This window comes from Sus scrofa, chromosome 4 (genome assembly GCF_000003025.6).
Source record: "Sus scrofa isolate TJ Tabasco breed Duroc chromosome 4, Sscrofa11.1, whole genome shotgun sequence".
Taxonomy (NCBI): domain Eukaryota; kingdom Metazoa; phylum Chordata; class Mammalia; order Artiodactyla; family Suidae; genus Sus; species Sus scrofa.
Genome location: NC_010446.5, coordinates 18,392,649 through 18,419,871, shown reverse-complemented (window position 1 = coordinate 18,419,871; position 27,223 = coordinate 18,392,649). Strand labels below are relative to the sequence as shown.

Genomic DNA, 27,223 nt, shown 5'->3' with positions numbered 1-27,223 from the left:
ACACATGTTCTTTCCATTTTTAGCAACCCCCGCGATGTAGCTGCCATTATCATTACTACTGTTCTATAGATGAGACTGAGGCCCAAAGGGATTCAATAAAATGCTCAAGATTATTAATGAGTGATTCATGACACAACTAGTGTCTGATCTCAAGTCCACTGGATCAGGTTTTATATTTTGGGATTTTTATTTTGCTTTTGTTTGATTATTTCAGAAGAGGATTTTTCCATACTTAGCCAATGACGAGACATGCCAAGAAAACCTGCTAAAATGCAGATTTCCAGACCTTTTTTCCTGGAGGTTCCAGTTCTGTGGGTTGGGGTTGGAACCAGGGATCTGAATTTGTAATCGCTGACTTGCTTCCTCTCCATATGAGTGGCTTGGCTCCCTGGATGCTGATAACACCCCCTCCCTACTTCGTCCCTTTAGTCTAAGAGAGCCTGCTGACCTCTGGGTGGTGCCATCACCCCTGTTGGCTTTTTAGCTCTTTCTTTACCAGTATAACCAATTCCTTGCCTTCAATTCCCTCATTTAAAATGCCAAGAGTAGTGTTTTCCTGGTTGGACCTTGAATGAAATCCATCTGCAGGCTGAATTTTGATTTCCTGTAAGCCATTCTCTCTGCTCGGGTTGTGTAGGGTGGAGGAGAGACAGCTAGGCAACTTGAACTGGCACATACTCTGTCAGGTCCCTAAAGTGCCTGGAGCTGGGGCCCTCTGCCTCCATCATGACTGATTAGCTCCAGGACCTCCTGGAAGGGGAGGGATGCTGACTTGCCAAGGCCAATCCTTTGGCCAGTCGTCTGCCCCACCAGCCCCACTGGACTCAGTTCACAGCTCTTCAGAGCAAATAACTGTGAGCTGAAGGACTACAACATGTAATTAGAGCAATGGCCACATGGAAGTAAGGAGGCTACTCGCGATATTAAAGCTCTCTAACTCTTACAAGGAGGCCAAGAGAGGTCAACAGAGGCTCCCTTGAAAAAAATACACTACCCTTGGGTCATAGTTCAAGGCTATTTTTTCCTCTCATAAATGGTGCCTCACGGTTTTTGCAATCCAGTACACTGAATGAAGCAATCGTTTCAAAGAAGAACTTTTCCATCAGGGGACCAGGAGTATCTTGGGGACTTTCCAAGCCACCACAAAGATCACAGTTGAAGAAATTCTAAACATCTGATTGGCCCTGCCAGTGGTAACCTACTGACTCTAGGAATGCTGGATAAGAAAGTTGAGAAAAGCTTCTCTAATCTTCTGGGTCTTTTCGGGTGTTCTCTTTCCCTCATTCACTCATCACTCCATTAGTCCATACATATATTCATCCAATGAATATTTATTCATGGAGTTCCCATTGTGGCTCAGTGGTTAATGAATCCCACTAGGAACCATGAGGTTGCAGGTTCGATCCCTGGCCTGGCTCAGTGGGTTAAGGATCCAGCGTTGCTGTGAGCTGTGGTGTAGGTCGCAGATGCGGCTCAGATCCCGCGTTGCTGTGGCTCTGGTGTAGGCTGGCAGCTGCAGCTCTGATTAGACCCCTAGCCTGGGAACTTCCATATGCTGCAGGTGCGGCCCTAGAAAAGACAAAAAAAGAAAAAAAAAAAATTTATTCAGTACCTACCCTAAGCCAGTCACTGATGAGCAGAAGCAAACATGGCCATTGTTCTCAGGGAGCTACTGAGAAAGTCAGATGTTGAGTCAGATAAAGACACAAATGAATATAAAGCCACCACATGGTAACAGCTACAAGAGTGATGCACGGAGAGTTCCCTTGTGACTCAGAGGGTTAAGGATCTGGCATTGTCACCACAGCACTTTATGTCACTGCTGTGGCATGGGTTTGATCCCTGGTCTGGGAACTTCCACATGCCACAGGTGCGCCAAAAAATAAGAAGAAGAAGATGGGGGAGGAGGAGAAGGAGAAGAAGAAAGAGCGGTTCATGGAGACGCAAGTCAAGGAAGCTTTGGTTTCTTTGTGGGCCCCAGTGAAGAGGTGATGAGGTGAAGACATCTTCAATGAGGTATGTTTTTCTCTTATATTCTTAAGTCTTCACAGATTATGAGATACTTTAACATACATTATCTCACTATATTTTCACATCAATTTTGCAATCACAAGATTAAAAGAAAAAGAAGCTTGAGAATTATTGTTGCAGAGGTTAATGCTGATAAAAATATGAAAGAAAGAGTAAAGAGGCAAAGGTAAATAAGAGAAGAAAATTTTTTCAAGTCTCTCTTCTTCATTTATCAAAAATCGGCGGTCTTCATTGGAAACTAACACAACTTGCTAAGTCAACCATACTCCAATAAAATTTATTGAAAAACCCTTTCGTAGTCCTATCTTTATTTATTTTTTATTTTTTTTTATTTTCCCACTGTAAGGTAGTCCTATCTTTAAATGCAAGTGTGTAATTATAATCTAGCAAGGCAAAATAAGTGCCACGAACATACACACACATTTTAGCTGTGGCAGAATTTGGTTGTACCATAGTTACATCTAGTTCTGCTGAGGTAAACAGAAATGCTCCCCCCCCTTTTTTTTTTTTTTTTTTTGTCTTTGTTGTTGTTGTTGTTGTTGTTGTTGTTGCTATTTCTTGGGCTGCTCCCGTGGCATATGGAGGTTCTCAGGCTAGGGGTTGAATCGAAGCTGTAGCCACCAGCCTACGCCAGAGCCACAGCAACGCGGGATCCCAGCCGCGTCTGCAACCTACACCACAGCTCACGGCAACGCCGGATCGTTAACCCACTGAGCAAGGGCAGGGACCGAACCCGCAACCTCATGGTTCCTAGTCGGATTCGTTAACCACTGCGCCACGACGGGAACTCCTGAAATGCTCCCTTTTGAGTGAGGGTGTCCTCTAGATCTAGACAGAAAGAGCCTTAGCCACAAATAATAACAGTCTCCAAAAGCAACAGCTATAATTGCAACAACAAAGGATGCTTTTCACATGTTCTGAGTGTGAAAAGGCTCATAGTCCTTCATCTGGTACCTCTAAGTCACGCTCATTCACTTAGATGCTTTCAACCCAAAAAGAAGCAATATGGTTGTTTTTCACCTCTAAATTGAAAACTATATAGAGTGGGAAGGAAAATTTTCATTTACTAAAGACTCCTGGCTTCATGAGAATCACTGGTGTCTCCCAGTAAATATTAATCAGCTTGACTGAATGGTTAATACATTCCCATGATGATCACATTAGTCACGATAGGATAGGTTTATGCTGCAGTATTAAATTATCCTCAAGTCTCAGTCATCCAACATAGACAAAGTTTAAGAAAATAACATGCTATATGTCCATAAAGGGTCTGAGGTGGGTGGGGTGTGGATCTGCTCCATGCAGGCACTCAGGAAACTCCCCAATTTTGTAGACACACTACACTTCCAAGAACACAAGTGCCCATCTCTACTACAGCCCAGAAGTGTGCACATCATTTCTGCTATTTCATTAGCCAGAATTAGACACAAGGTCCAATATAACTATCGGAAGGCTTGGAAATTCAGAGGCACAAGTGGACTATTTGGTGAACACTACTGTCTCAGCCACTACAAACTATTGCCAGAACTCTATAAGACTCATCCAGGAGAGGAGGTACAATCTTAGCCATAGCTCCCAAACCATATTAAGGCACAGAATCTCCTTGAAGCTCTTATTTTTGAATCTTTGCAGAAAAAGAGAAGAGACTTGGCATACTTTGACGTCCTACCATGTGGCCAACACTTTGTGGGATGATTATTAGGAATTGGCTTGGCCTCATTACACCCTCTTTATAATGTAGAGTGCTTACAAAAACCAGATCCATCTTTCCAGATTCCCTTGCAGCTAGGGTTCTGGAGACATGTAAGATACTGACGGATAAAGCTTTGATATATTGCTACAAGATTTGGGAGGGAGAAGTGAAGAGGAGGACAGACTCATGATGTTTTGACTGCTATTGCTGAAAACAGTCAAAAGGAAGAGGCATTGGCAGCTGCCTTGGTGCTGCAGTGTCCAATCACCAGCTTTCTGTGATTGTTCAAGGCAGATGCAAGGTTCCAGCACCCTCATCCCAATTTCCTATTTCCTGGACCACTACTCCAGTGCTATATGATTTCAATATTTCCATTGGAAACCTCCCGGTTCCCCACTTTCCTGATTAATAAGCTTCATAGTGTTCTAAGGGGCATCAATCTAAAGTCTTCCTATTTTGTGGTAAGCAAAAAATTCCTTATATTAAATCCCTCTGTTTAAGTGACCTAGATGGGTTTCTATTTCTTTCACTGTGATGTGACTGATACCTGAGAAATACTATTGTATACAGTTCTTTTTTCAGTAAAAAAAAATTTTTTAGGGCTGCACCTGTGACATATACAAGTTCCAGGCTAGGGGTTAAATCAGAGCTGCATCTGCTGTTCTAAGCTACGGCCACAGCAATGCTGGATCCAAGCCACATCTGTGATCTACACCACAGCTTGCAGCAACACTGGATAAGTAGAACTTACCCACTGAGTGAGGCCAGGAATCGAACCTGCATCCTCATGGATACTACATTGTGTTCTTAACCTTCTGAGCCACATGGGAACCCCTGCATACAGTTCTTCTAACAACTTTCTTCGAACTCTAAACTGTTGAAATGAGCAAACTTGTACTTTCAGAGAATCTAGATTTGAACTAAAATAACTATAACCATAAATTTGTTTGAAACCTCATGTTTTAACTTTAAAATCCATATGAATGAACACAATAAGAAATTCTATTCTCCCCAGATTCATAGAAGTCATGTTCCTGGAAGGTACATTTTTTCATTCAGTGGTCTTATATATTCACCCTGATGAAACCTACTTTATCTAAGATGTTATGCATACCTCATTCTCAGAGGCATTTCATCTGTGTAGCCATTATGAAAAGTAGGTCTTACTGTGCCCATTTTATAGATGGATTAACTGGGGCTTAGAGAGATAAAAATAAGGTGTCTAAGATCCAAAGAGCCAGGATGTAAACCTAGTTCTTGTGTGTTTAAAGGCACAGGCTCTTTCCACTACAACACACAGACTTCTAGGAGACCAACAATTCATTAGTTCTTAGCTGCACTGAACACTGGTTTGCAAAGGAGGTTTGGTTAGTCCATTTAGCTCAATGCTGCTATGTACTAGTTACTTTTTCTCTCCTCCACAGATTTCAAAAGCTATAAGCATCTGCCTCAAAACGGTGCACTTCTTACCTTGTAAAGATTTCACAGAGAAGATGGATGGAACACAAGAGAAAAATCTCCAGAAAGAAATGCCTGAAATACACGTTCTGTATTGCTGGTTGCCCAAGAGCAGCACCATTATAACTCCGTACACAGATGACATGATGATAGATCTGCAAGGACTAGAAACCTGATGCAAATGAAGTCAATAGCATTCTGGGATTACTATGGTGTCTGCAGAAACTATTGGGTTGGAATTCCTACTCTGGTGCATGCATGCATTTTATCTACCCCTCCCTTCTCTACACATCTGACAGCGGCTAGAGAATGCCTCCATCAAGACTTATTGGAATATTCCTATAAAACTGCATGTGGTCTTGGTAAAAATCTACCCCTTCTTAGTGATTCAAGTCCTGTTTCTTTCCCAAAGCAATTAATCTCGAGATACTATTGGCAAATTGACCCAGTTCTTCCAACTGTCAGCTGCGACAGATGCAGTACCAGAGAGAAGCGTATAAAGTCATGATAGGGTTTTCATCTACCTAAACAGCTATTTTATACTTTCCAAGTCAATGTTTTACTCAGGGCGTTCCCAGCATGGAGTTAAACTATTTAAAAAATTCTTCACATATCTTCATGACACTGAAAGAAACTTTTTTTTTTTTTATAATTTTTTTATTTTCCTACTGTACAGCAAGGGGGTCAGGTTATCCTTACATGTATACATTACAATTACATTTTTCCCCCACCCTTTCTTCTGTTGCAACATGAGTGTCTGGACATAGTTCTCAATGCTATTCAGCAGGATCTCCTCGTAAATCTATTCTAAGTTGTGTCTGATAAGCCCAAGCTCCCAATCCCTCCCACTCCCTCCCCCTCCCATCAGGCAGCCACAAGTCTCTTCTCAAAGTCCATGATTTTCTTTTCTGAGGAGATGTTCATTTGTGCTGGATATTAGATTCCAGTTATAAGTGATATCATATGGTATTTATCTTTGTCTTTCTGGCTCATTTCACTCAGTATGAGACTCTCTAGTTCCATCCATGTTGCTGCAAATGGCATTATGTCATTCTTTTTTATGGCTGAGTAGTATTCCATTGTGTATATATACCACATCTTCTGAATCCAATCATATGTTGATAGACATTTGGGTTGTTTCCATGTCCTGGCTATGCAATGAACATGAGGGTGGATGTGTCTCTTTTAAGTAGAGTTTTGTCCGGATAGATGCCCAAGAGTGGGATTGTGGGGTCATATGGAAGTTCTATGTATAGATTTCTAAGGTATCTCCAAACTGTTCTCCATAGTGGCTGTGACAGTTTACATTCCCACCAGCAGTGCAGGAGGGTTCTCTTTTCTCCACAGCCCCTCCAGCACTTGTTATTTGTGGATTTATTAATGATGGCCATTCTGACTGGTGTGAGGTAGTATCTCATGGTAGTTTTGATTTGCATTTCTCTTATAATCAGCAATGTTGAGCATTTTTTCATGTGTTTGTTGGCCATCTGTATATCTTGAAAGAAGCTTTTGATAATTTTATTAGGGATGGCTATTTCTGGACCAGCAGAAAAAAAGGTAAAGGGAAGGGATTATATTTGCTAAGTGCCTACTATGTGCCAGGCAGGAGGCATGTATCAAATTATTTAATTCTTAAAACAGCACAGACATAGAGACACTATCACCCTCATTTTATGTTTGTTTGTTTGGGTCTTTTTGTCTTTTAGGGCTGCACCCACAGCTTATCGAAGTTCCCGGGCCACGGGTCGAATTAGAACTACAGCTGCTGGCCTACACCAGAGTCACAGCAATGCGGGATCTGAGCCACGTCTGCAACATACAGCACAGCTCATGGTAACACCAGATCCTTAACCTACTGAGCGAGGCCAGGAATGAACCTGCGTCCTCATGGATGCTAACCGCTGAGCCACGAAGGGAACGCTCTTATATATTTTTTAAAAAAATTCAAAGAAGTTAAATAAATTGACCAAAGTCACCCAGATAATAAGTAGAAAAGCTAGAAATGAAATTCAGGTTGGCCTGGCCTAAAAGTCAGTCATCTTTTCAAGGCAGCAGTAAGAAATATTTCCAGAGAGCTTGAGAAAATAGCTCCAAGAATTCTAACTTCTGGATCTAGTGTTTTGTTTCCAGGTAACGTGAGAAACATTTTCCAATTGCCTGACTACTTCATAATAGAGGAAATGAAAACAAATTGCACTACTTGGCCTTTATTGTGTGTTTCATAAGAGAGGCAGGAGAGAGGGTTTTATTCTAGGAAAAAAAAAGAATGTACTATATTCCAAGTCAAGATGTGTCTATAAAGGGTAAATGATTTGGCCTTTTAGGTGAGAGCCAATGCATGTGAAAAACATTTTGCAATTTGATTCCCGCTGACCAATGGTCACTGCTCAAACGTTCTCCTCCCTCTCCTCACATCTCCGTGTCTGTCTACCTGTTGCCTTTTTATGGATATTTCACTGTCAAAACCAGCTTGGTATTCACCATTTTAGCTGCACTTCCTCCAGCCCCCATCTCTGTCATAATGGGAGAGAACGTCCCCTCCAGACCTCTGCCATTTGCTCAGGAGATGAAAACAACCATCCTCAAGGCCCTTTCTTAGCTCCCCTGCCCTGTCCACTCCCTGTTTCACCACCTTCAGGCAGCTTCCAGCCTAAGAGCAAGACACTGTCTTTTTCTCTAAGCCTCTCAGCTGTCATCTCTATCTCCAGCTGGTATCACCATGGTGAAAAGAAATCTTGATCGAAACTCAAGAGGGGACGGAACACCACTTATTAAGCAGGAATCTATGAATATTGATTTGGGATTGTCCAAGATGGTTTTATCCGTCAAGATCAAGAAATGAAGTGTTGGAGTCAACCAGCTTTTTCTTATAATTAGTTATCACTTGTCATACACATATCAGACCCATTTTCAAAGAGGCAGAAGGTAAATACGGTTTTGTTTTTTTGTTTTGTTTTGTTTTTGCTTTTTAGGGCTGTACCTGCAGCATACGGCAGTTTCCAGACTAGGGGTCGAATCAGAGCTGCAGCTGCCAGCCACACCCATAGCCACAGCAATGCCAGATCTGAGCCATGTCTATGACCTACACCACAACTCATGGCAGCACTGGATCCTTAAGCCACTGAGGAAGGCCAGGGATCAAACCCGAATCCTCATGGATACTAGTCAGATTCATTACCACTGAGCCATCATAGGAACTCCACACATTCCTTCTTAAAATATTTATATTCCTTTCCATTCCATAATGGTTTATCATAGGAAACTCCATAAACAGACTTTTGTGAATTTTTTTTTTCTATGTTTGCCTCCGGATTTATTTTATGGCCTTCTCTGCCTTGCTATGAGATCCAAGATGCCAAACTCTATCTAAAAAGTGACATCACTCAGCCTTTCTAGCTTCTGGCTCCAGTTGTGTGCAGCTGTTCAGAAGCATCAACAGGAGACGCTAGGGGGTCTTGCCCGTGCATCTCCCAGGACTCTGGTCCTCACTGGGCTGCAGTAACTTGTTCCCTTTGCCCCACAGTCCCAGGAGGTGGGAACAGCTTCCCACTATTGCTAAGCCCTGGGTGCTTCTACCTCCATCACTGGTTCCTTTAACATAGTCCCTCTTCCATAAATAGCCCCTTCATTAAACACAATTCAGTTAACCCTTCGAGAAGGGCACTTCCCTCCTCTAGAACCCTAACTGACATCACTTCAGTTGCCCTCTGTATTTAGTGAGTGGTTACTCTGTGCTCTTCTAAGAACTATGACAAAGAAAAATTCAAGACATGCTGCTGGTCCCTGCCATGCTTGAAAATCCAGTTAGGGACATGAAACTATCAAAAGGCTATCATACTTGGACTCTCAATGGAGGCAGTATCTCCAAAGGCCTAAACTCATCCCATGCCTCTCCCTACCCTCAAACCTGCACCAGAACACACCAGTCCTTAGTCCCGTTCACTTAGGGCCAGGGCAGTCATCTAGGACATTGTGGCCAGCTGTGTGGCTCTGCACTTACAGATCAGCTCCGGACAACTTTTGCCCTGCCCCTCCATGCCCACTTTATCATGAAGTCCTGCAGATTCTCCTTCTTACAATCTCTCAAACTCATCCAACATCTCGTTAGTGCCTCCAACCTACTCTAGTTGAATCTGGGGTTATTTCTCATCCCAATGTTTATAAGAACCTTCTCAATGCTCCCCTAGACTCTGGTCTTGCCTCCCCTTCCTTCCAGGCCATGCTTCACCATGAGGCCAGAGGGATCTCTGTTACATTGTTCCACTGCTCCAGACCCTCCCTGGATAAAGTCTAAACACAATAATGGCTTCACTCTGATGTGATAACCTTTGTGGACTCTTGACATAGTCTTCCCATAGACTGCTCCAAAGAGACTGACTTCTTCCAGTTCTTTAATGGAACTGGGTTTTTTCCTTGCTTCGTGCCCAGACTTACACTATTTCCTCTGCCAAGAATCCATTCACTGCCTCCCTACCCCAACCTTTTGCCTGGTTAACTTCTATTTTATGATTCAAACATCACTTCCTTGGACAATCAACCCCTGTTGCCCCCATCTTCCTCCTCCAAGACCAGACTTTTGGGTTAGGTAGTTTTCTTATAAGGCAGCTCCCACAGCATCCTTTACTTCCCTCATCACTCTGCTATAGTGTTGTTGTTTTTTCTCTCTCTCTCTTTTTTTGTCTTTCTAGGACCACACCCGCGGCATATGGAGGTTTCCAGACTAGGGGTCTAATGGGAGCTATAGCCGTCCAGTCTACGCCACAGCCACAGCAACTCGGGATCCAAGCCGTGTCTGTGACCTACACCACAGCTCACGGCAACACCAGATCCTTAACCCACTGAGCAAGGCCAGGGATTGAACCCACAATCCTCATGGATGACAGTTGGGGTTATTAACTGCTGAGCCATGATAGGAACTCCTATAGTGTTGTTTCGTAACTGCTGGCATGCTTGTACCTATTCCCAACCTGACGGTAAGCTGTGTCCAGGCAAGAAATCTGTCACTGTGGCAGCCACAGCATCAAAACTATCTACTGAAAAAGTGAAATTAAGAAAAGGAAAGAAATCTCAACCCAGTTTAATGGACTGGCAATGCTAAAGTTCCTATTCTGGTATTATTCAGAAACAGAGGGAGTATCTGTCAGCAGACACAGGCCCTGTATGCCCAACTAGTTGTGTCTGCAGCTGTCTGTGCCCCAAACCCATCCTCTACTAAGAAAGTAAAATTCCACACATGCATCAATGGAAGGGACAACAGGAACTGCTCTGTGAAACTTCCTCTCTCCCTTGTCCCCTTGGCCTGTAGGGGATGGTTACTTGAATAGAGAACTCCCGCCTGATAGCTTGGGGTTATTTTCAGAGGCTTCATTATCACAGCTGGAAAATCCTGGGGCAGCTTTTGCAAACCAAATGGAGTTCAATTATTCCATCAAGAGCAAAGGATCAAGACTACAATACTGAGAGTCAACGTTAGCAGAAATCTCTCAGCACCCAGTTGAGTCCAACATCTTGAAATGCTCTTAGAAGAGGGGAAACTGAGACTTTCCTGGAAAGGTGTTTAGAGGTGTAGATAACAGAAGAAAATGACCTCTACTGTGTACTGATGAAGTCACAGACCCATGCTTGGTGAGTCCTCTTCTTAACTCTTCCTCAAGGCTAACCAAAGATAGTTAAAGTCCCTTCTTTAATTAGCTTACCAATGCCAGGGAAGTCATACTAATTCATCTCCCACTGGTTAAAAATGTATGATAATTAGGATGACTGCAGTATTGAGGTTTATCTATGAAGGAAACTGATTTTCTTAAAAATAACAAGGCTATGGAAATATTTTTTAAGCTCATTAAACCTTTGACGCACTCTGTTTACATGAGATGCAAATTATGCAAGGGTTTTTATTGGGAAAAACACAATGGTTTGGCCATGATCTCTCCTCTCTTCGAAGATCCCAGTAAAAAGACGGTAAAATAGGTACAAGCCCAAAAGAAAATGAGATGAGAGTTCAATGCATGTTGGCAGAACAGACAGCAGTGGAGCCGGGTAACTGACTACAGAATGGAGTGAGAGCCAAGGAATTTATAACCGAAAGGGCTGCAGAGAAGGGGGAGCCCCTTGCCTTTGCAAACCTGCAGGGGCTGGAGCTCCTGACGTGGCTCAGTGGTAACAAACCTGACTAGTATCCATGAGGACTGTGGGTTCGATCCCTGGCCTTGCTCAGTGGGTTAAGGATCTGGTGTTACCATTAGCTGTGGTGTAGGTCGCAGAGGCAGCTTGGATCCCACGTTGCTGTGGCTGTGGCTATGGCTGGCGGCTGTAGCCTCAATCCAACCCCTAGCCTGGGAATCTCCATATGCCGTGGGTGCAGCCCTAAAAAGCAAAAAACAAAAACAGAAACAAACAAACAAACAACCCTGCAGGGGCTTGGAACCTCCAGAGAGAGGCTTAGGGGTGATGCAGGTCTGAAAACAAGGGTCCTGTATGAGATCTGCAAGCTGAGTGGTAGAACTCTCAGAAAGCTGGCAGCTGAATATTCCGCACCACCTACACCCAAGGAAAGAGACTGGATAGTTCTCCCCTAAGTCACTCTAACTTCCAAACACAGATATCTGCAAAATTGGCCGGGATCTCTTAGTAAGGCTGGCTCACCGAGCAACAAGTGTACATGAATTCTCACCCATGATTAAGCCCCTCCGTTTCTCATACACACAGGTTCCAATAGGCTTCTTAGTCTCTCCATGTTAAAAAATGAGCAGATAGCAAAGGATTACCAGACATTTGAGGAAAATCTCCAGCAAGGAAGAAAAAATTGAGAAAAACAGAAAAAAGGTAACGGGAGAAATAGAACACAAAGGAAAATAAACAGAACTAATCAATACTCTACAAGAAGTAAGAGAAAATATGGCATCTATGAAACAAGAATAAAATTCTCTTAAAAAAGGAACATTCAGAGCTAAAACATAATAGCTAAAATTTAAACAATATATTCCTGAGAAAGTTCAAAAAAAGAAAGTAAAAAGATACAGTGGAAGCTATAAAGAAAGAAATAGGTTTAGAAAGTCAATCCAGGATGTCTACCATCCTTCTAACAGGGAAGACAGAGAAAGAAAACAAAGAAAACAGAGGATGATTTTATCAAATAAATAATATGAGAAAATTTCCCAACTTTTGGACAGGAGTCTCTAGAATGATTTACAAATGAGCTGCAAATAAGTCATAAAAACCCACTGCTTTAAAAAAAAACTTTAGATTTATTTGATTTTTAAACTATCTGTCGTTATTGTTTTGATAACATTTAAACTTTCATTTAAAATAACTTTAGGGAGTTCCCGTCATGGCGCAGTGGTTAACGAATCCGACTAGGAACCATGAGGTTGCAGGTTCGATCCCTGGACTTGCTCAGTGGGTTAAGGATCTGGAGTTGCCGTGAGCTGTGGTGTGGGTCGCAGACGCGGCTCGGATCCCGAGTTGCTGTGGCTCTGGCGTAGGCCGGCGGCTACAGCTCCGATTCGACCCCTAGCCTGGGAACCTCCATATGCTGAGGCAGCAGCCCTAGAAAAGGCAAAAAGACAAAAATAATAATAATAATACTAATAACTTTAGGGGTTTCCCTGGTGGCTCAGCAGGTTAAGGATCCAGCATTGTCACTTCAGCCGCTCCCATTGTTACAGTGGCATGGGTTTGATTCCCAGCCCAAGAACTTTTGCATGCTTCAGGTGTAGCAAAAACAAACAAACAAAAAACTTTAAAAAGGGAGTGTCTCACCTATTTCCTTAGGTCTGTTATGAATGCTATGAGGCATGCCTCCTTACTTTGTCCCACTATGTGCACTTAAAAATAATACAACCGATTAGGACGTTATTTCTTACGAAAGATTTCTGATTAGGAGTTCCTGTGTGGGGCATCGGAAATGAATCTGACAAGGAACCACGAGGTTGCGAGGTCAATCCCTTGCCTTGCTCAGTGGGTTAAGGATCTGGCGTTGCCGTGAGCTATGGTGTAGATCACAGCCACAGCTCAGATCCTGTGTTGCTGTGGCTGTGGTGTAGGCCAGCAGCTATAGCTTTGATTTGACCCCTAGTCTGGGAACTTCCATATGCCACAGGTGTGGCCCTAAAAAGCCAAAAAAACAAATAAATAAATAAGAGAGAGAGAGAGAGAGAGATCTGATTAATTCGGCACAGCCTCCCTGGATTTCCTCTTCCCAACCACCTTTAAATAAATTGTTGAGATAAAACTATATAGTCCATTTACTACAGTTCTCAAAAGTAGACTATGAGCACAGTGGAAACCAACACTAAGGTCATCTCTTCCTACAGTCCCAAAATATTTTACTGGGGTTGTCTAAGTAAGAAACAAGAACAGAGAGATAGATGATAGATAGATATAAGACGTATGTTATAAAGATGATAAATACACAGATGGATAAGTAGAAAGGATAGGTAGGTAGATAGATAGATGATAGAGATGACCTAGATGATGAGAGAGAGAGAGAGAATGAGAGTGAGAGTGAGAGAATGAGAGAGAGATGAGTAAGCATAACTGAAATGGTGTGTGGTGTTTCTGGTGGTAGCGGCAAGTCCGCACTTTCAAATGGAAGTGGTAGATCATCCAAGTGTTAATACTCATGGCTTTTTGTTGTCAGTTTTCAACATGATGGTAAAATTTAGCTTACTTTTTTTTTTTAATTTAGCTTACTTTTTAAAAAATAATAATTGAAAAAATAGAACTCTGACTGTTGTTCATGATACACACAGCCAGTTACAAGCAATTCCATAGCCATGTGACAAGGCTTCTAGGTCCAGCACAATGGTCGTCTTCACAAATTCAGAAACCCTCCTGCTATGAACACCTGGATATACTAGATAAGCTGTAATAAGAAAGGTTTGCTTGTTTATATTTTAATGTAATTCTGAGCTTGCAAGAAATAAAAGGGAACTCCCGGGTATCAAAAAAGGTGTAGGAGGGCACTGAAAACCAGGGTGGTGAGTATTAGGGCTGATCTTGAGGAATCCAAATCCCTGGGGAAACGGGGTTGTGGAGATCATGGCAGGTAGTGGGTCAGGTAGGGGTGGGGGAGCTGAGGTCTTTTTTTTTTTTTTTTTTTTTTTTTTTTTCTGTCTTTTTGCCTTTTCTTGAGCCACTCCCTCAGCATATGGAGGTTCCCAGGCTAGGGGTCTAATCGCAGCTGTAGCTGCCGGCCTACGTCAGAGCCACAGCAACTTGGGATCCGAGCCGCATCTGCGACCCACACCACAGCTCTCGGCAACGCGGGATCCTTAACCCAGTGAGCGAGGCCAGGGATCAAACCCACAACCTCATGGTTCCTAGTCGGATTCGTTAACCACTGCACCATGATGGGAACTCCCAGCTGAGGTCTTTTTTGATACACAGATGAAAGTTAAGACCTTGTGAGCCCATGAGTTGGGAAACTGGAACTCAAGTTCCTGAACAGAGCTGAAAGTCTCAAAAGGCTACAGCCCTCTGTGGAAGAATGTCTTACAAAATAACCTCTGCTCAATAGTTTCGGGAGATGACCTGGAAACTTCTCCCACTGGAAAAAAACCAAAAATAACAAAAAACAAAACCAAACCAAAAAACCAACAAAAAAACCAAGCTTCCCTTCACCCCTCCCTTCTTGCACTCAGGAATGAGGCTATTTTGATTGAAAGCTGAATTTATGCCATGGTGATACTGCCAGGATTTGAGACCATCTACATGAAGTCATCTAATCATCACAACAATTACATGCACTCAGTATTTTAAAGCACATTTTATAGATAAGAAACCTGGGAATCAGAGAGATTAGATAATTTGTCTAAAGTTAAGGGCAATAGGTGACAGAATTGGGATTCAAACCTGTATTTTTTAACTTCAACTTTAGCGTTTACTCATTGATATTATTAATGTGGGCCTCTGTTTTAGACATTTAAACTGTGTCCACTTACTAAGAGCTATCATAAATTGATTTTACAGTTTCCTTTTCTTCCCAACAGCAATCATAATCTGCTGGTGAGGAGTTCCCATCATGGCAAAGGGGAACTAAATCAGACTAGGAACCATGAGGTTGCGATTCGATCCCTTGCCTCGCTCAGTGGGTTAAGGATGTGGCGTTGCCATGAGCTGTGGTGTAGGTTCCAGACATGGCTCAGATCCTGTGTTGCTGTGGCTGTGGCGTAGGTTGGCAACTGTAGCTCCAATTAGACCCCGAGTCTGGGAACCTCCATATGCCATGGGTGTGGCCCTAAAAAAGACAAAATAAATAAATAAATAAATAATCTGCTGGTGATACTTTCAGTTTGAGGCCACCATGATGTGTCCGAGCAAGAGCAAAGAGAACAGAACAAGGAAAACACAGGTTTTGTAAGCCCCTTCATGGAAGAAATACTTTTCACCTACAAGGACTTACTAAGTCCACTGTACTGATGCCCATCAGGAACAAGACTGTATGATATGAACGAGAGCTGGAGAGAACCACTTGGGGGAACCTCCATCTATTTACATATAGACCAGGGAGATGGCAGTCTTGGCAGAGCAGAAATTAATATAACAGCCACCTTGGCACAGCTCTTCTGATCTGGTAAGGAATGGCTTCCAGCTTCCTCATCTAAAATGCACTTCTTAAGGTCAATTGGCATATATTGTAGTGTAACTATGGTGACAGTTTCATTTCTCACATAGCGGGCTTACATGGAGAGAATGCATGGCTTGGGCTGCTTTGAAAGTCCACATTGTTTTTGTTACTTGGATTCTGGTATTTTGCTTATTATTTACACTTGTTTTCCAAGACGGCCTCTAATGGGGACACACAGATCCTCTTATGTGAGTGTTTCTATCTGCTTGACAATTGCACAGCCTGTCGTAAAAGCATTCTGGTTTCTTTGGAAGGTATGAGTCCAACCCTTAGAGACAGATCTCATGTCACTATGCCTCTAACCAGGTTTTTTTTTTTTTTTTTTTTTTTTTTTTTTTGTCTTTTTGTCTTTTGTTGTTGTTGTTGTTCTTGCTATTTCTTGGGCCACTCCCGCGGCATATGGAGGTTCCCAGGTTGAATCGGAGCTGTAGCCACCGGCCTATGCCAGAGCCACAGCAACGCGGGATCCAAGCCGCGTCTGCAACCTACACCACAGCTCACGGCAATGCTGGATCGTTAACCCACTGAGCAAGGGCGGGGACCGAACCAGCAACCTCATGGTTCCTAGTCGGATTCGTTAACCACTGCGCCACGACGGGAGCTCCTCTAACCAGGTTTTTGACCTTTGTGGCTGAAGCGCAGGCGCTGGATTGTAGTGATTTCACTAAAGGCACTTTGTGGGAACAAATCCAAGGGTCCTATAGGATTTATCAGATCCCACCCCTCTGAATCACGGTGTGCTGAGTGGTGCTTTTCCATTCGAAACCACAACAACACTTTCTGTAAATTTTTTACTTGTGCACTGTAAATAGAGATGTACTCCATTTTTCTAGAAAGATTGTGTGCCTCACTCCATAATTTAACCATGAAGTCTACAGAGGGGTCTGTTACCGGTACACAGAGTCATGAACAAAGCTTCATATGCCATCCATTGCATTGGTCCAACTTCGTTCAACCCAGTAACAGGCTTGGCTAATGAATTGTCTTGGTTTCTTTAAGTTTGCTGAGCCTGGCAGGAGAGAGTTGTGCTTTTTCTCTTATTCCCAGGTCTATTTAGCGGAAAATTTTTTAAAAAGAACTTTTTGGAAAATTAAGAATACCAAAAACGTGAAGATAAAGCTGCCATTTCTCATTATTTACAGATGTATTTTTGAATGCCTGCTTTGTATCAAGTAATGTTCTAGAAAGCTGTTTGGGGATGGTTTTTGGTTTGTTTCTTTTTTCAGTGTGCTGGTTTTCCTGTATTTAACTTTTTATTTGGAAATAATTTCAAATTTACAGAAAACTTGGAAAATTAGCAATTGTGCCAAAATATGTGAATACCCAGGTATTCATATTAATGAATACTACCTACCATTAATATTTCTGCCCATTTACTCTATCACTTGCTGCTTATCTCTCTTCAGTATAATAATTTTTAGAGAGCTGGGATATTAAAATAAAAGCCTGAGGCATCCCAGATTGCAAAGGTCTTTGGCTCTAAAAACTGGGTAGTCATGTTAGATAAAAACCCAAAGACAAGTCATTATAAATTACAGACCCTATCACAGACAGATCTACACAAGGTAGAGCAGGACCTGTGCTGAAGCTTGACGGGTGACTAGGAAGCTGTCAGGGAGGCCAGTGTAGGGCATGTATAAATTGTTTCAGGGTTCCTGGAGCATAAAGGATAAAATTCAGAGGAGGGGAACAGTTAGGAAAGATCCAAAACCACATGGGGTTTTCATGCAATAGGAGGAGATTTAATATTTGTGAAGGCAGTTGGGAGCCCTCTTGACCAAATGGATACATTTTGAGTGTTTCCCATTCCTTGGCTAGCCGCCTGGAGGGTGGATGTTAGGGACTGGGAAAGGGGCAAACTAGAACCAAAGCACTCAGGAGAAACTATATTCAGATAGTCCAGAGGACCTAGGATGGTCTTGACCTGGGTGAGGGCAGTGGCCGTGAAGGCGAAAAACTGAATATGAAACAAAAGAGATATTCAAGAGGTAGAATTAAAAAAAAAAAATACTGTAATCATTGACAACCACGACTAGCAGTGACATATTCTTACGGATTCAGTGCCTGCTGGGTGACCTTTTTCACAGAAAGAGCAGCAATGCTACCTGCTGTTCCACGGCTGTTTCTATTTGAGAAATTGAACATTAGTGCTTTTAATGCAAACTATAAGTAGCTGTGTGTCACCAGCCGAGGGGATCAGCCCCAAGATGCTGTGGCATTTATCGTCGGTTTTCAGGTTTCAGAATCCAGGAAACCTTTAACCCCTGGCTGTGGTGCTTACAGTTCAGGTGAGCGGTTCTGCCAGGTGCTAAAATCAGAAGCAATGGGGTGTCATGATTAAGAAAGTAAGCTTGCTTGTCAGCCAGGCCTGGGCCTGATCCCCACATTTCCCATTGATTTCAACTCCTGGTTCTGAACAAAGTTTCATTATCTATAAAATAGAGATGAGAGGACTAGGACCTAGGGTTGTTACTTGGACTAAATGACACACTTCCTTAAATTCAGCTGATTCCATCAGGGATCTAGCTGAACCAGAGCTGACACTCTCTCCTTCTTTCTCTTTTACATTTCATATATACATTCTTCTCATTATTTTTTCAATGCTACACTTTCAGTTTCTATTTCCCTTCTGCCCCAAGAGTTATTTATTTCATAGAAAGCTTTTAAAAAATCCATGAAGAAAGGGTTTCTGTGCTCGGGTTTTGTTATTGATTTTTTAGTTTTATTCCACGATCATCAGGGATGCTGTTTGCTTTATTTCTACCTTATGAAACTCAACTGCATTTTTTTTTTTTTTGTGATCTAATCTGTGGTTAATTTTGTGAATGTTCTATGTGGATTTGAATAGAAAAAATCGTAATCTTTATTACCAGGGTACAAAGTTTGTGGTGTATCCAGACCTCCCTTAATTAGGTTGTTTGGGTCTTTTGCATCTTTATCTATCTTTTGTCCAAATGCCCTTTCTTGGACCGAGAGGAATATATTAAACTACCTATTATCAGTGTGCTCCCATCTCTGCTGTAAAGGGTGCTGCAGTCTTACTAGATGTGCATTCATAACTGCTGAATTCTGTTCCCTATGAACTCTGGCCTTTAGCATAAATCAGTCCTTCGTGGTCTTCTTTTGTGCTTTTCGATCTGCACTTTACCCTGTCACACATCAAGAGCAAAATCGATACTTTTTGTTGTTGCTGTTTGTTTGCATTTGCCTTGTAGAGTCTGCCTAGCCTATATTTTTTTTTGTCTTTTAAGATCACTTTGTGTTAGGTGTGTCTTGTACGCAGCAGAGAGTTGGGTTTTGCAGAGTCCATATTTCTGGTACATTCTACTCAGCCCAGCGTATGATTGACATTCCATGAAATACTTGTTTCTTTTTTCTTTTTTTCAATCAGGGTCAAGACTCATTAAGCCTCTTTTATATATATATATATATATATATATATATATATTTAGTTTTATTGAGGTATAACTGACAACACTGTAGGATAGTTAATGTATACATCATGGTGATTTGATATACGGATACACTGTGAAAGGTTAATCTTACTGTCAGCAGGTTCGGATCTGTCTGGGTGGAAGTCCTCTTCTGGACCCTCTGGCTTAACTGGATTCTCGTTTTCAATCAGTCCTGCTGGTGCTCATAACCTAGAAATACAGGCTCTCCCACACCACCCAGGAGACCCTACATATACTTAATGGTGAACTTGAAGAGCACCAATGCCAAGGTTTTACAACACATTCCTTCTATGGGCTTAAAAGAAGGAGGTTTCCAATATTTGAACTACGGCCTGATGTCTCCCCAAATTCTTTAAAATGTAAATAAATGCTTGGGAGAAATGTTATAGCATGTAAGTCCACAGCTGAAAGGAATCCTAGAAATCATCTACTCAAACTCTCTCCCCATTGCATTAACCAATTCTACCATATCCCAAGTTTTCTAGTCTGTATTTTTCTGGTAATGGTAAATTGACACTGACTTCCATAGGTATGAGATTAAAGCCCAGTTGTACCATATATTAGCTATATGATGAGGAATGTATGTAAGCCCTGGGCCTCAGGTTTTTTTATCCATAGAATGAAGATGAGGTAGAGACTCAGAGGACAAAGCATGGGTACAAATTTAAGGACTAGGCAGGAAATGTGAAGACCCAGACAGACAATTTTTTTTTTCCCTTTTTAGGGCCACACCCGAGGCATATGGAAACTCCCAGTCTAGAGGTCCAACTGGAGTTATAGCTATAACAATTCGGGATCCGAGCCAAGTCTGCAACTTACACCACAGCTCATGGCAACATGGGACCCCCAACCCACTGAGCAAAGTCAGGGATTGAACCCACATCCTCATGGATACTAGCTGGATTCGTTTCTGCTGCACCAAAATAGGAACTCCAGGCAGAGAGTTAATTGTATTCCCTACGTGTAAGGCAATAGGAATGACCAGGAGAGTCCATTCCTTTCCAAAGGAGAAGCTTCTACTGGCCTCCTATAGACTGGAGCCTTGGCTGCAGCAACGTAAAGCCTAATAATAATACCAGATCTTCTCATTTTTCTTGAAAAGCAGAAATTTGGCTTTTTAATGTGAAATTTCCTGACTATTCAATGTGGCAACTGATTCAAATTTCTTTGTAACCCTAGACAGACCACTAAAAGAGCCCATCTGTGGGCTGGGGACACCTGTAGGCTGTCACTTGGCAGTCTCTGGGCTGAAGTAATTAGCATGACACCCAGCACAAGACACGCACTGGGTAAATTCTGAATTCATCAGATCTGAAACCTTAGATCTCAGACTCCTGGGAGAAAGGACTTGTTTGACTGGGTGGGTAAAAGGCCAGGGAAGAGGACACTCAGAGTAACTGCAACATCAACTGTAGACCCAGGAAAGTGTTAGGAATGGGGGAGTGAATGGAGGTTTAAAACAGAGAACAGGAGTTCCCATTATGGTGCAGAGGAAATGAATTTGACTAGTATCCATGAGAATGCGGGTTCAATCCCTGGCCTCGCTCAGTGGGTTAATTAAGGATCTGGCGTTGCCATGAGCTGTGGTGTAGGTCGAAGACACAGCTAGGATCCCTAGTTGTTGTGGCTGTGGCATAGGCCGGTAGCTGTAGCTCAGATTCCACCCCTAGCCTTGGAACTTCCATATGCTGAGGGTGCGGCTCTAAAAAGAAAAAACAAAACAAAACAAAACAAAACAGAGAACAGGTGGGAATGGACCATCTGAAAACTCTGCCTCCTTCCCAGACTCCTCTTTAGTGGATAAGCCCTGGCTCTCTCACACTATGGCCCATCTCTGATCCCTGCAGATATACCTGAGCAAGGAGACATGGGGGAACGGGGGAGCCCCTACAGCTGGCTGGGGTCAGAAGGGCTAGCAGCTTCCTTCGGGTAAGTTTACTGGGAAGAGAACAAAAAAAGCACTGAGCCGTGAGCCAAGGAGGCAACTTTCTCCCCACTCCCATTTCCTCTGGGTTTTCCCCATCAGCAATTCGGAAACAAGCCAAACGCTTCCTCCTCCTCGGGTGGGTTGCAGCTGTCCCACACATGTTATAAATAAAGGCCAGCAGTGCTCTTCCTATTTTTAGCATTTGAATGCGGATGCAAAGGTCACCAAGACTCCCCCCTTTGCTGGCTCAATTCTCTCTCTGTCTCTCCTCTACATACCTCTTGTTTTCCTTCCAGATGTACGTTTTCTGTGCTGCAAGTTAAAGGAAGACTTTGAGGGGAAGAAGGACCCCCAAATATTTGCTAGTCTTTCCTGGATTCCTTCTCATTGCCATGGATCAGGTTAGATACCTATCTTGTGGCAAAGAAGTCTTGTACAGACTTTGGGAACTAGCCCTCCAGGCTTGGCTCAAAGGCGCTCCTTTTTTCCCTTGAGGATAAAGAGAGGTTCAGAGCAGAACATAGCATTAAGGATCCTCTCATCCTCCACGTACAAGTTGAGGGCACTGATTTGCTTATTACTATTGAACATCAATAATACATAGTATTAGAGCCTACATTCATGGAAGATTTCCCTGCGCAAAGCACCTCACATGGATTTCGTCATTTAATTCTCACAACTCAACAACATTGGTTTCAACGATTCCCATTCTACATGTGACAAAACTGAGGTTTAGCACTCTGGGAAGCTCGTCCAAAGTCATGTGACTTGGCAGAGGCAGACCCAGGAGAAACACATAAGATCCTGACCCCCATGATTCAACTCCTTCCAGAACCAGAGCTCAGCCTATAGATTCTTCATGAGGATAAACGTAAAGAAGAAGGTGGAAGAAGAAGGAGAGCGAGGCCAGGCTTGATACGCACAATTTTGCGGGGTGGCCCTTTCAGACTATTTTTTGGAAACCACTGAGTGTTTCTGGGTCCTGAGCACAGCCTGGTCAAAGCCCTCTTTTCAAACTCAGAGCTGCTAAAATAAGGTTAGCTGCCTTTACCTGTTCTCGGGGTCAGCCAAGGCCATGCTCCTTGTGACGTAGCACATCTTGAGGGGGATGCTTTTCCGGTCTCTTTGGAAGGAGGAGAAGGACTGTGATGACGGAGGGTCTGAGGAGCTGCCCCCTAACCGCGGGGATTCGGGCGGAGGCGTTTCCCACCCGATCTCAGACACTGGGGAGCCTTTCTTCACATAGGGTGTGGCTTCTCGCATGTACTTCACTGCAAGCAAAAAAAAGACAACAATGAGAGCTTTTCAGTACATTGGGGCTGAATTTCTGGAAAGTCTCATGCATTTTTGAAACTTGCATTAAATAAACTCTTAATACGGAGCTCTGTGAATTCTGAACAAGATTCAGAATTTCTGTTCCTGTCATAAAAGTTGTTCTGTTCCTTAAATTACGCACCAACGTGGTTTTCAGAACCTGCCAGGATGACAACCTGAACCTGAGAATTACTCTCAGCTTTTTTCAATTATGACAACTATCTTTTCTGATAACAAGGTGCATTCTGGGAAACAGGCTGAAAAACAAATGGGCAGAGAAAGCTTATCGGAGACTAAATATAAGACACATGGTTATTCATTATAGATACAGAGAATCTGGTGGCTGTATGTCACCAATATTCTGATGAGAAGCAGGGAAAGATAGGCTTTTCAATTTAATAGTGTGAAGAACACATATGCAAAAAAATACGCAGATGGACACATATTTTGTAATGGTAAAAATCTGTGACAGCAAAAATATTACTTGTAAGAGCTGAAAACTAGGAACAACCTAAATGTCCACTAAGAAGAAAAAGGATAGGTTGGATAAATTGTGAGACATCTGTACATTCACTTAAAAAGATAGATATAGTTGCATTGACATAGAAAAATCTGTAAGATCTATTATCAGTTTTTTTTTAAAACTACATGGAACAGGCATATACTATAATCATTTTGTGTATGAAATCATAGATATACCTGCTCACATATCTATGACTATTTCTGGATAGAAATCCAAGAAAATGTTCATGATAGTTGGCTCTGGGAGTGAAAATGAAAGTCAAGATGATGGAAAAACAGACATTTACTGTTCATTTCTTGCCCCTTTATACCATTTTCATGTCTTTATGAAATTTATAAAGAAACAAAATTGCTTAAGAGCTGAGTGGAACAGACTGAAATTTTGCTCTTTGGTATGTTTGCTTAGTCTTAAGATAGTTGCCAATTCTGAATTTTAAGCATTTGGTCCTTAGCTTTTGAGTTGACAGGGCGACTGGATTCTTGGAACATGCAATATAAATTTCCAAGTCCTTCTCTCTGTCACTTACAGAGTCTGGTTCTATGCTGCCTGGGGGTCGGGGCGGGATTTGGCTAAATCCCTTGGAGATACCTATTTTTACAAATGGCAGTGGATTGGAATAGGGGCAAACTAGGGACACTTCCTTCAGATCTCTGATGATTCAATTCCACAAACTACTGCCGTCCCTGTGCAGGACATGGAGTTAGGTTTATGGCGATGGCAGAAATAAACAACACATGGTTTCCATCCTTAAGACTTGCCAAATCTACCAAACCCAAACTCCCTGTGCATCTCCAGACCCCCCCCCCCACCTCCTTGGCAACCATAGGTCTGTTCTCCATGTCTGTGACTGTTTGTGTTCTATAGATAGGTTCATTTGTGCCATGTTTTAGATTCCACATATAAGTGATACCATATGGTATTTGTTCTCCACTTTCTGACTTCACTTGGTATGAGAATCTTTAGGTACATTTAGAATGGATAAGCAATGAGCCCTACTGCACAGCTCAGAGAACTATATACAGTCTCCAAATCTCTTGGGATAGACTGTGGTGGAAGATAGTATAAGAAAAAGAATGTGTGTATATGTATAAATATGTGTGTGTGTGTGTGTGTGTGTGTGTATACATGTATGTATGCATACATATATGTATACATATGTATTTGTGACTGGGTCACTAGGCTGTACAGTAGAAATAGGCACAACACTGTAAATCAACTATAATTTAATTTTTTTTTATTTTTTGGTCATTTTTTTAGGGTTGCATCCATGGTATATGGAGATTCCCAGGTTAGGGGTCAAATCTGATCTGTAGCTGCTGGCCTACGCCACAGCGACAGCAATGGAAGAGCCAAGTCGCACCTGTGACCTACTTAGCTTAGGCAACGCCAGATTCTTAACCCACTGAGCAAGGCCAGGTATTGAACCTGTGTCCTCATGGATATTAGTCAGATTCGATTCTACTGAGCCACGATGGGAACTCCTATAATTTAATTTAAAAAAAAGATACCTTAAAAAAAATTAAAAAAAGAGTTGGGCGTTCCCTTCGTGGATCAGTGGTTAATGAACCCGACTAGTAACCATGAGGATGTGGGTTTGATCCCTGGCCTTGCTCAGTGGGTTAAGGATTTGGCAATGCCATGAGCTGTGGTATAGGTCACAGACACGGCTTGTATCCCATGTTGCTATGGCTGTGGTGTAGGCCAGTGGCTACAGCTCCAATTTGACCCATAGCCTGGGAACCTCCATGTGCCATGGATGTGGCCCTAAAAAGACAAAGTAAATAAATAAATACATAAATAAATAAAAATAAAGAGGAGCACATACATACCTATGAACAAATACAGAATATTTAGTGGGACAGCTACAATTAAAGCTGTCCAAAACTGGAAGAAATAGGTCTCTTTGTGAAGAAACTGAGTTTTTCGTCTCTAAAAATGTTTTAGTAGAAGCTAGAACTCTGCTTAGCTTTGTATACAGTAAAATTATACTTACTGATATATGGGAAATGTAAATATCACCTGAGAATGTTTGAAGGGTCTCCTTTGATTAGATTATTATCCTTCTGGCTGGGGTAGGGACTGAGTGTTGTGGAAGTGAGAATCCAGGGATACTGCATGGAGTAGGGAGAAGTTGAACTTGGGCCTTTAGTAAAGGGTAGCTAGGACTTTAAACAGTAGAGGTAAGAATAATAGTCCTTCTTTTTATACAATGTACTCTGATTTATAATTTTTATTCCAATTCTATAGGAAAGGAAGATTGCACCTCAGTTTGGAAGAGGGATAAAGAAGGAACATTTATCATATACTTAATGATGTGCCAAGTACAGAATCAGGTAGTTCACACAGCTTCCCACATGTAAGCTTAAAAATGACCATTTAAAGTCCTACTTTATAGATAATAAAACTAGATCTGGAGAAGAAATGAGGAAGGGATCTATCATTTATCGAATATTTATGTATCTACAGGCAATAAAAGAACTGCCATTCCTTTCAGATTGCTAGAATTTCATGCCTTATAGGGCTATTTTACTTCTGTGGCCACTAGGAGCTTTACCTAGGTGTTTCTTGCAAAACTAATATTATTTTTCACAGCAACACACCAATGCTCCGAAATTTAGCTTATGTGGCTAGGAAGTGGTGAAGCTGGAGTTTGATTTCACAGAGATCATGTTCTTCCATGAAATCTGGCTATCCTACTTAGACGAAAGATGCAAAATGAGGAGCTAACAGGGTTAGACTTTATTCTGTAAGCAGTTATTGTTAGTCATGGTGGTCTATGAGCAAGAGAATGGCAGAATCAAAGGTCAGCTTTAGAGATAACTCCCAGAAAGAGAGACTGGGCATACTGGAGGAAAAAGATATTAGATGCAGATATACCAGGTACAAGGCCATCAGGTATTACTTCCAGAGATAATAGGAACACTCAAAATATCCATATAGGCTGTGAATCATCAGAGAAATGTGTGGTTTCATCCATCCTGGGCAGAGGCATGGAAAAGACTAGCAAGTCTTGAGCCCAGAAGTAAATATTTACTGAGTAGCCACTTCCTAAGTGGCAAAGAACATGGGAACGTACAAAGGAGAGAAGAAATAGCAATGTCTTGAAGAAAGGGATCCTAATGGAAAGAGTAGTCTTTTTAACTAACCAACTGAAAATAAAGAAAACAAATTAACAGGGGTAGGTATGAGAACTTAAAGATTTATTCATTCAGCCAAAATTCATCAGTCAATTTTCATGTGCTGAGGACAGTACTTCCATGAGAGATGCTAAGAAACAGTCTCTGATTAAAATAAATTTAAGCCTAGAAAAAAAGGAAGTGAAGTGAGTAGATAACATGAGTTGTTGTGTTGTATTTTAAACCTGGTTTGAGGAGGTCCCAAGCTGGAAAGGTCTCTCGGGGCCTGGCAGAATCAAAAGCAAATCCCTTCTGGAGGAAGACAATTTCATCCTAAGCTTCAAAGAGTCATTATGAATCATTGTCAAGGGTAATGAGCAGCATAAAATCTAAGAAAATGTTGCATACAGGGAAACAAGGTACCATGAGCAAGAACTAGTTAAAAAAAAAAAAAAAAGCTGATAGCAGTAACAGCATACAAAGCAGCAAGAATGTTTTCCATGTGTAAGGAAACAAATGGAAACTGATAGAATCTTCCAGAGATTATTTTAAAAGTGACCTAACAGATTGGTAAAAGAACCAAAGAGAAAATCAAGTAGTAGCCTCGGTAGTAGCAATAATAATAATAAAACCAGAATTAAAACTTCAATAGAGAGACAAGTCAGAAAAAGGCACTGATGAGTGGACTGTAGATCAGGAGAAATTATACAGAACAAAGTGCAGAGATACAAAAAAAGACATGGACTAGAGATGAAGAGACAGGAATGAAGGTCTAAATTATGCTTAACTGGAGCTCCCGAAGCATATGTGGCAGAGAAGGTGACAGAGGCTAAGAGGTTTCAAGATGGAAGGATGCCAATTCACAAATTCAAGCAACATCTTTGGTCTTCAAGACACCATTGAGACAAAGAGAAATAAGGTATCATCTTGCTTTATAACTCCAGGAGGCAAATTGGCTTAGCTTTTCCTTATAACCTCTGTTTTCTCTGAGATCTTTAGATATCTTCCCCCCTCCTTTTTTTTTTTTCAACACCCTCCCCCCCATCCCCTGCTCCAGACAGGTGACCTATGGAAGTTCA

At 42.0% G+C, this 27,223-nt stretch overlaps 1 protein-coding gene and 1 long non-coding RNA gene across 2 annotated transcripts in view; one reads left to right on the top strand and one right to left on the bottom strand.

The window, feature by feature from the left end:
- SNTB1 (syntrophin beta 1) overlaps positions 1-27,223 on the bottom strand; it is a 235,607-nt gene that overhangs the window by 104,491 nt on the left and 103,893 nt on the right. The window contains exon 3 of the mRNA XM_021088981.1: positions 22,243-22,462. Within this exon, the coding sequence (XP_020944640.1) occupies positions 22,243-22,462 (220 nt within the window). The remainder of the gene's footprint in view (positions 1-22,242; positions 22,463-27,223) is intronic.
- On the top strand, positions 1,537-5,546 carry LOC106509981. Its single transcript, XR_001308041.2, has 2 exons — positions 1,537-2,016; positions 5,149-5,546. It is a non-coding gene; the product is annotated as an uncharacterized LOC106509981 (long non-coding RNA).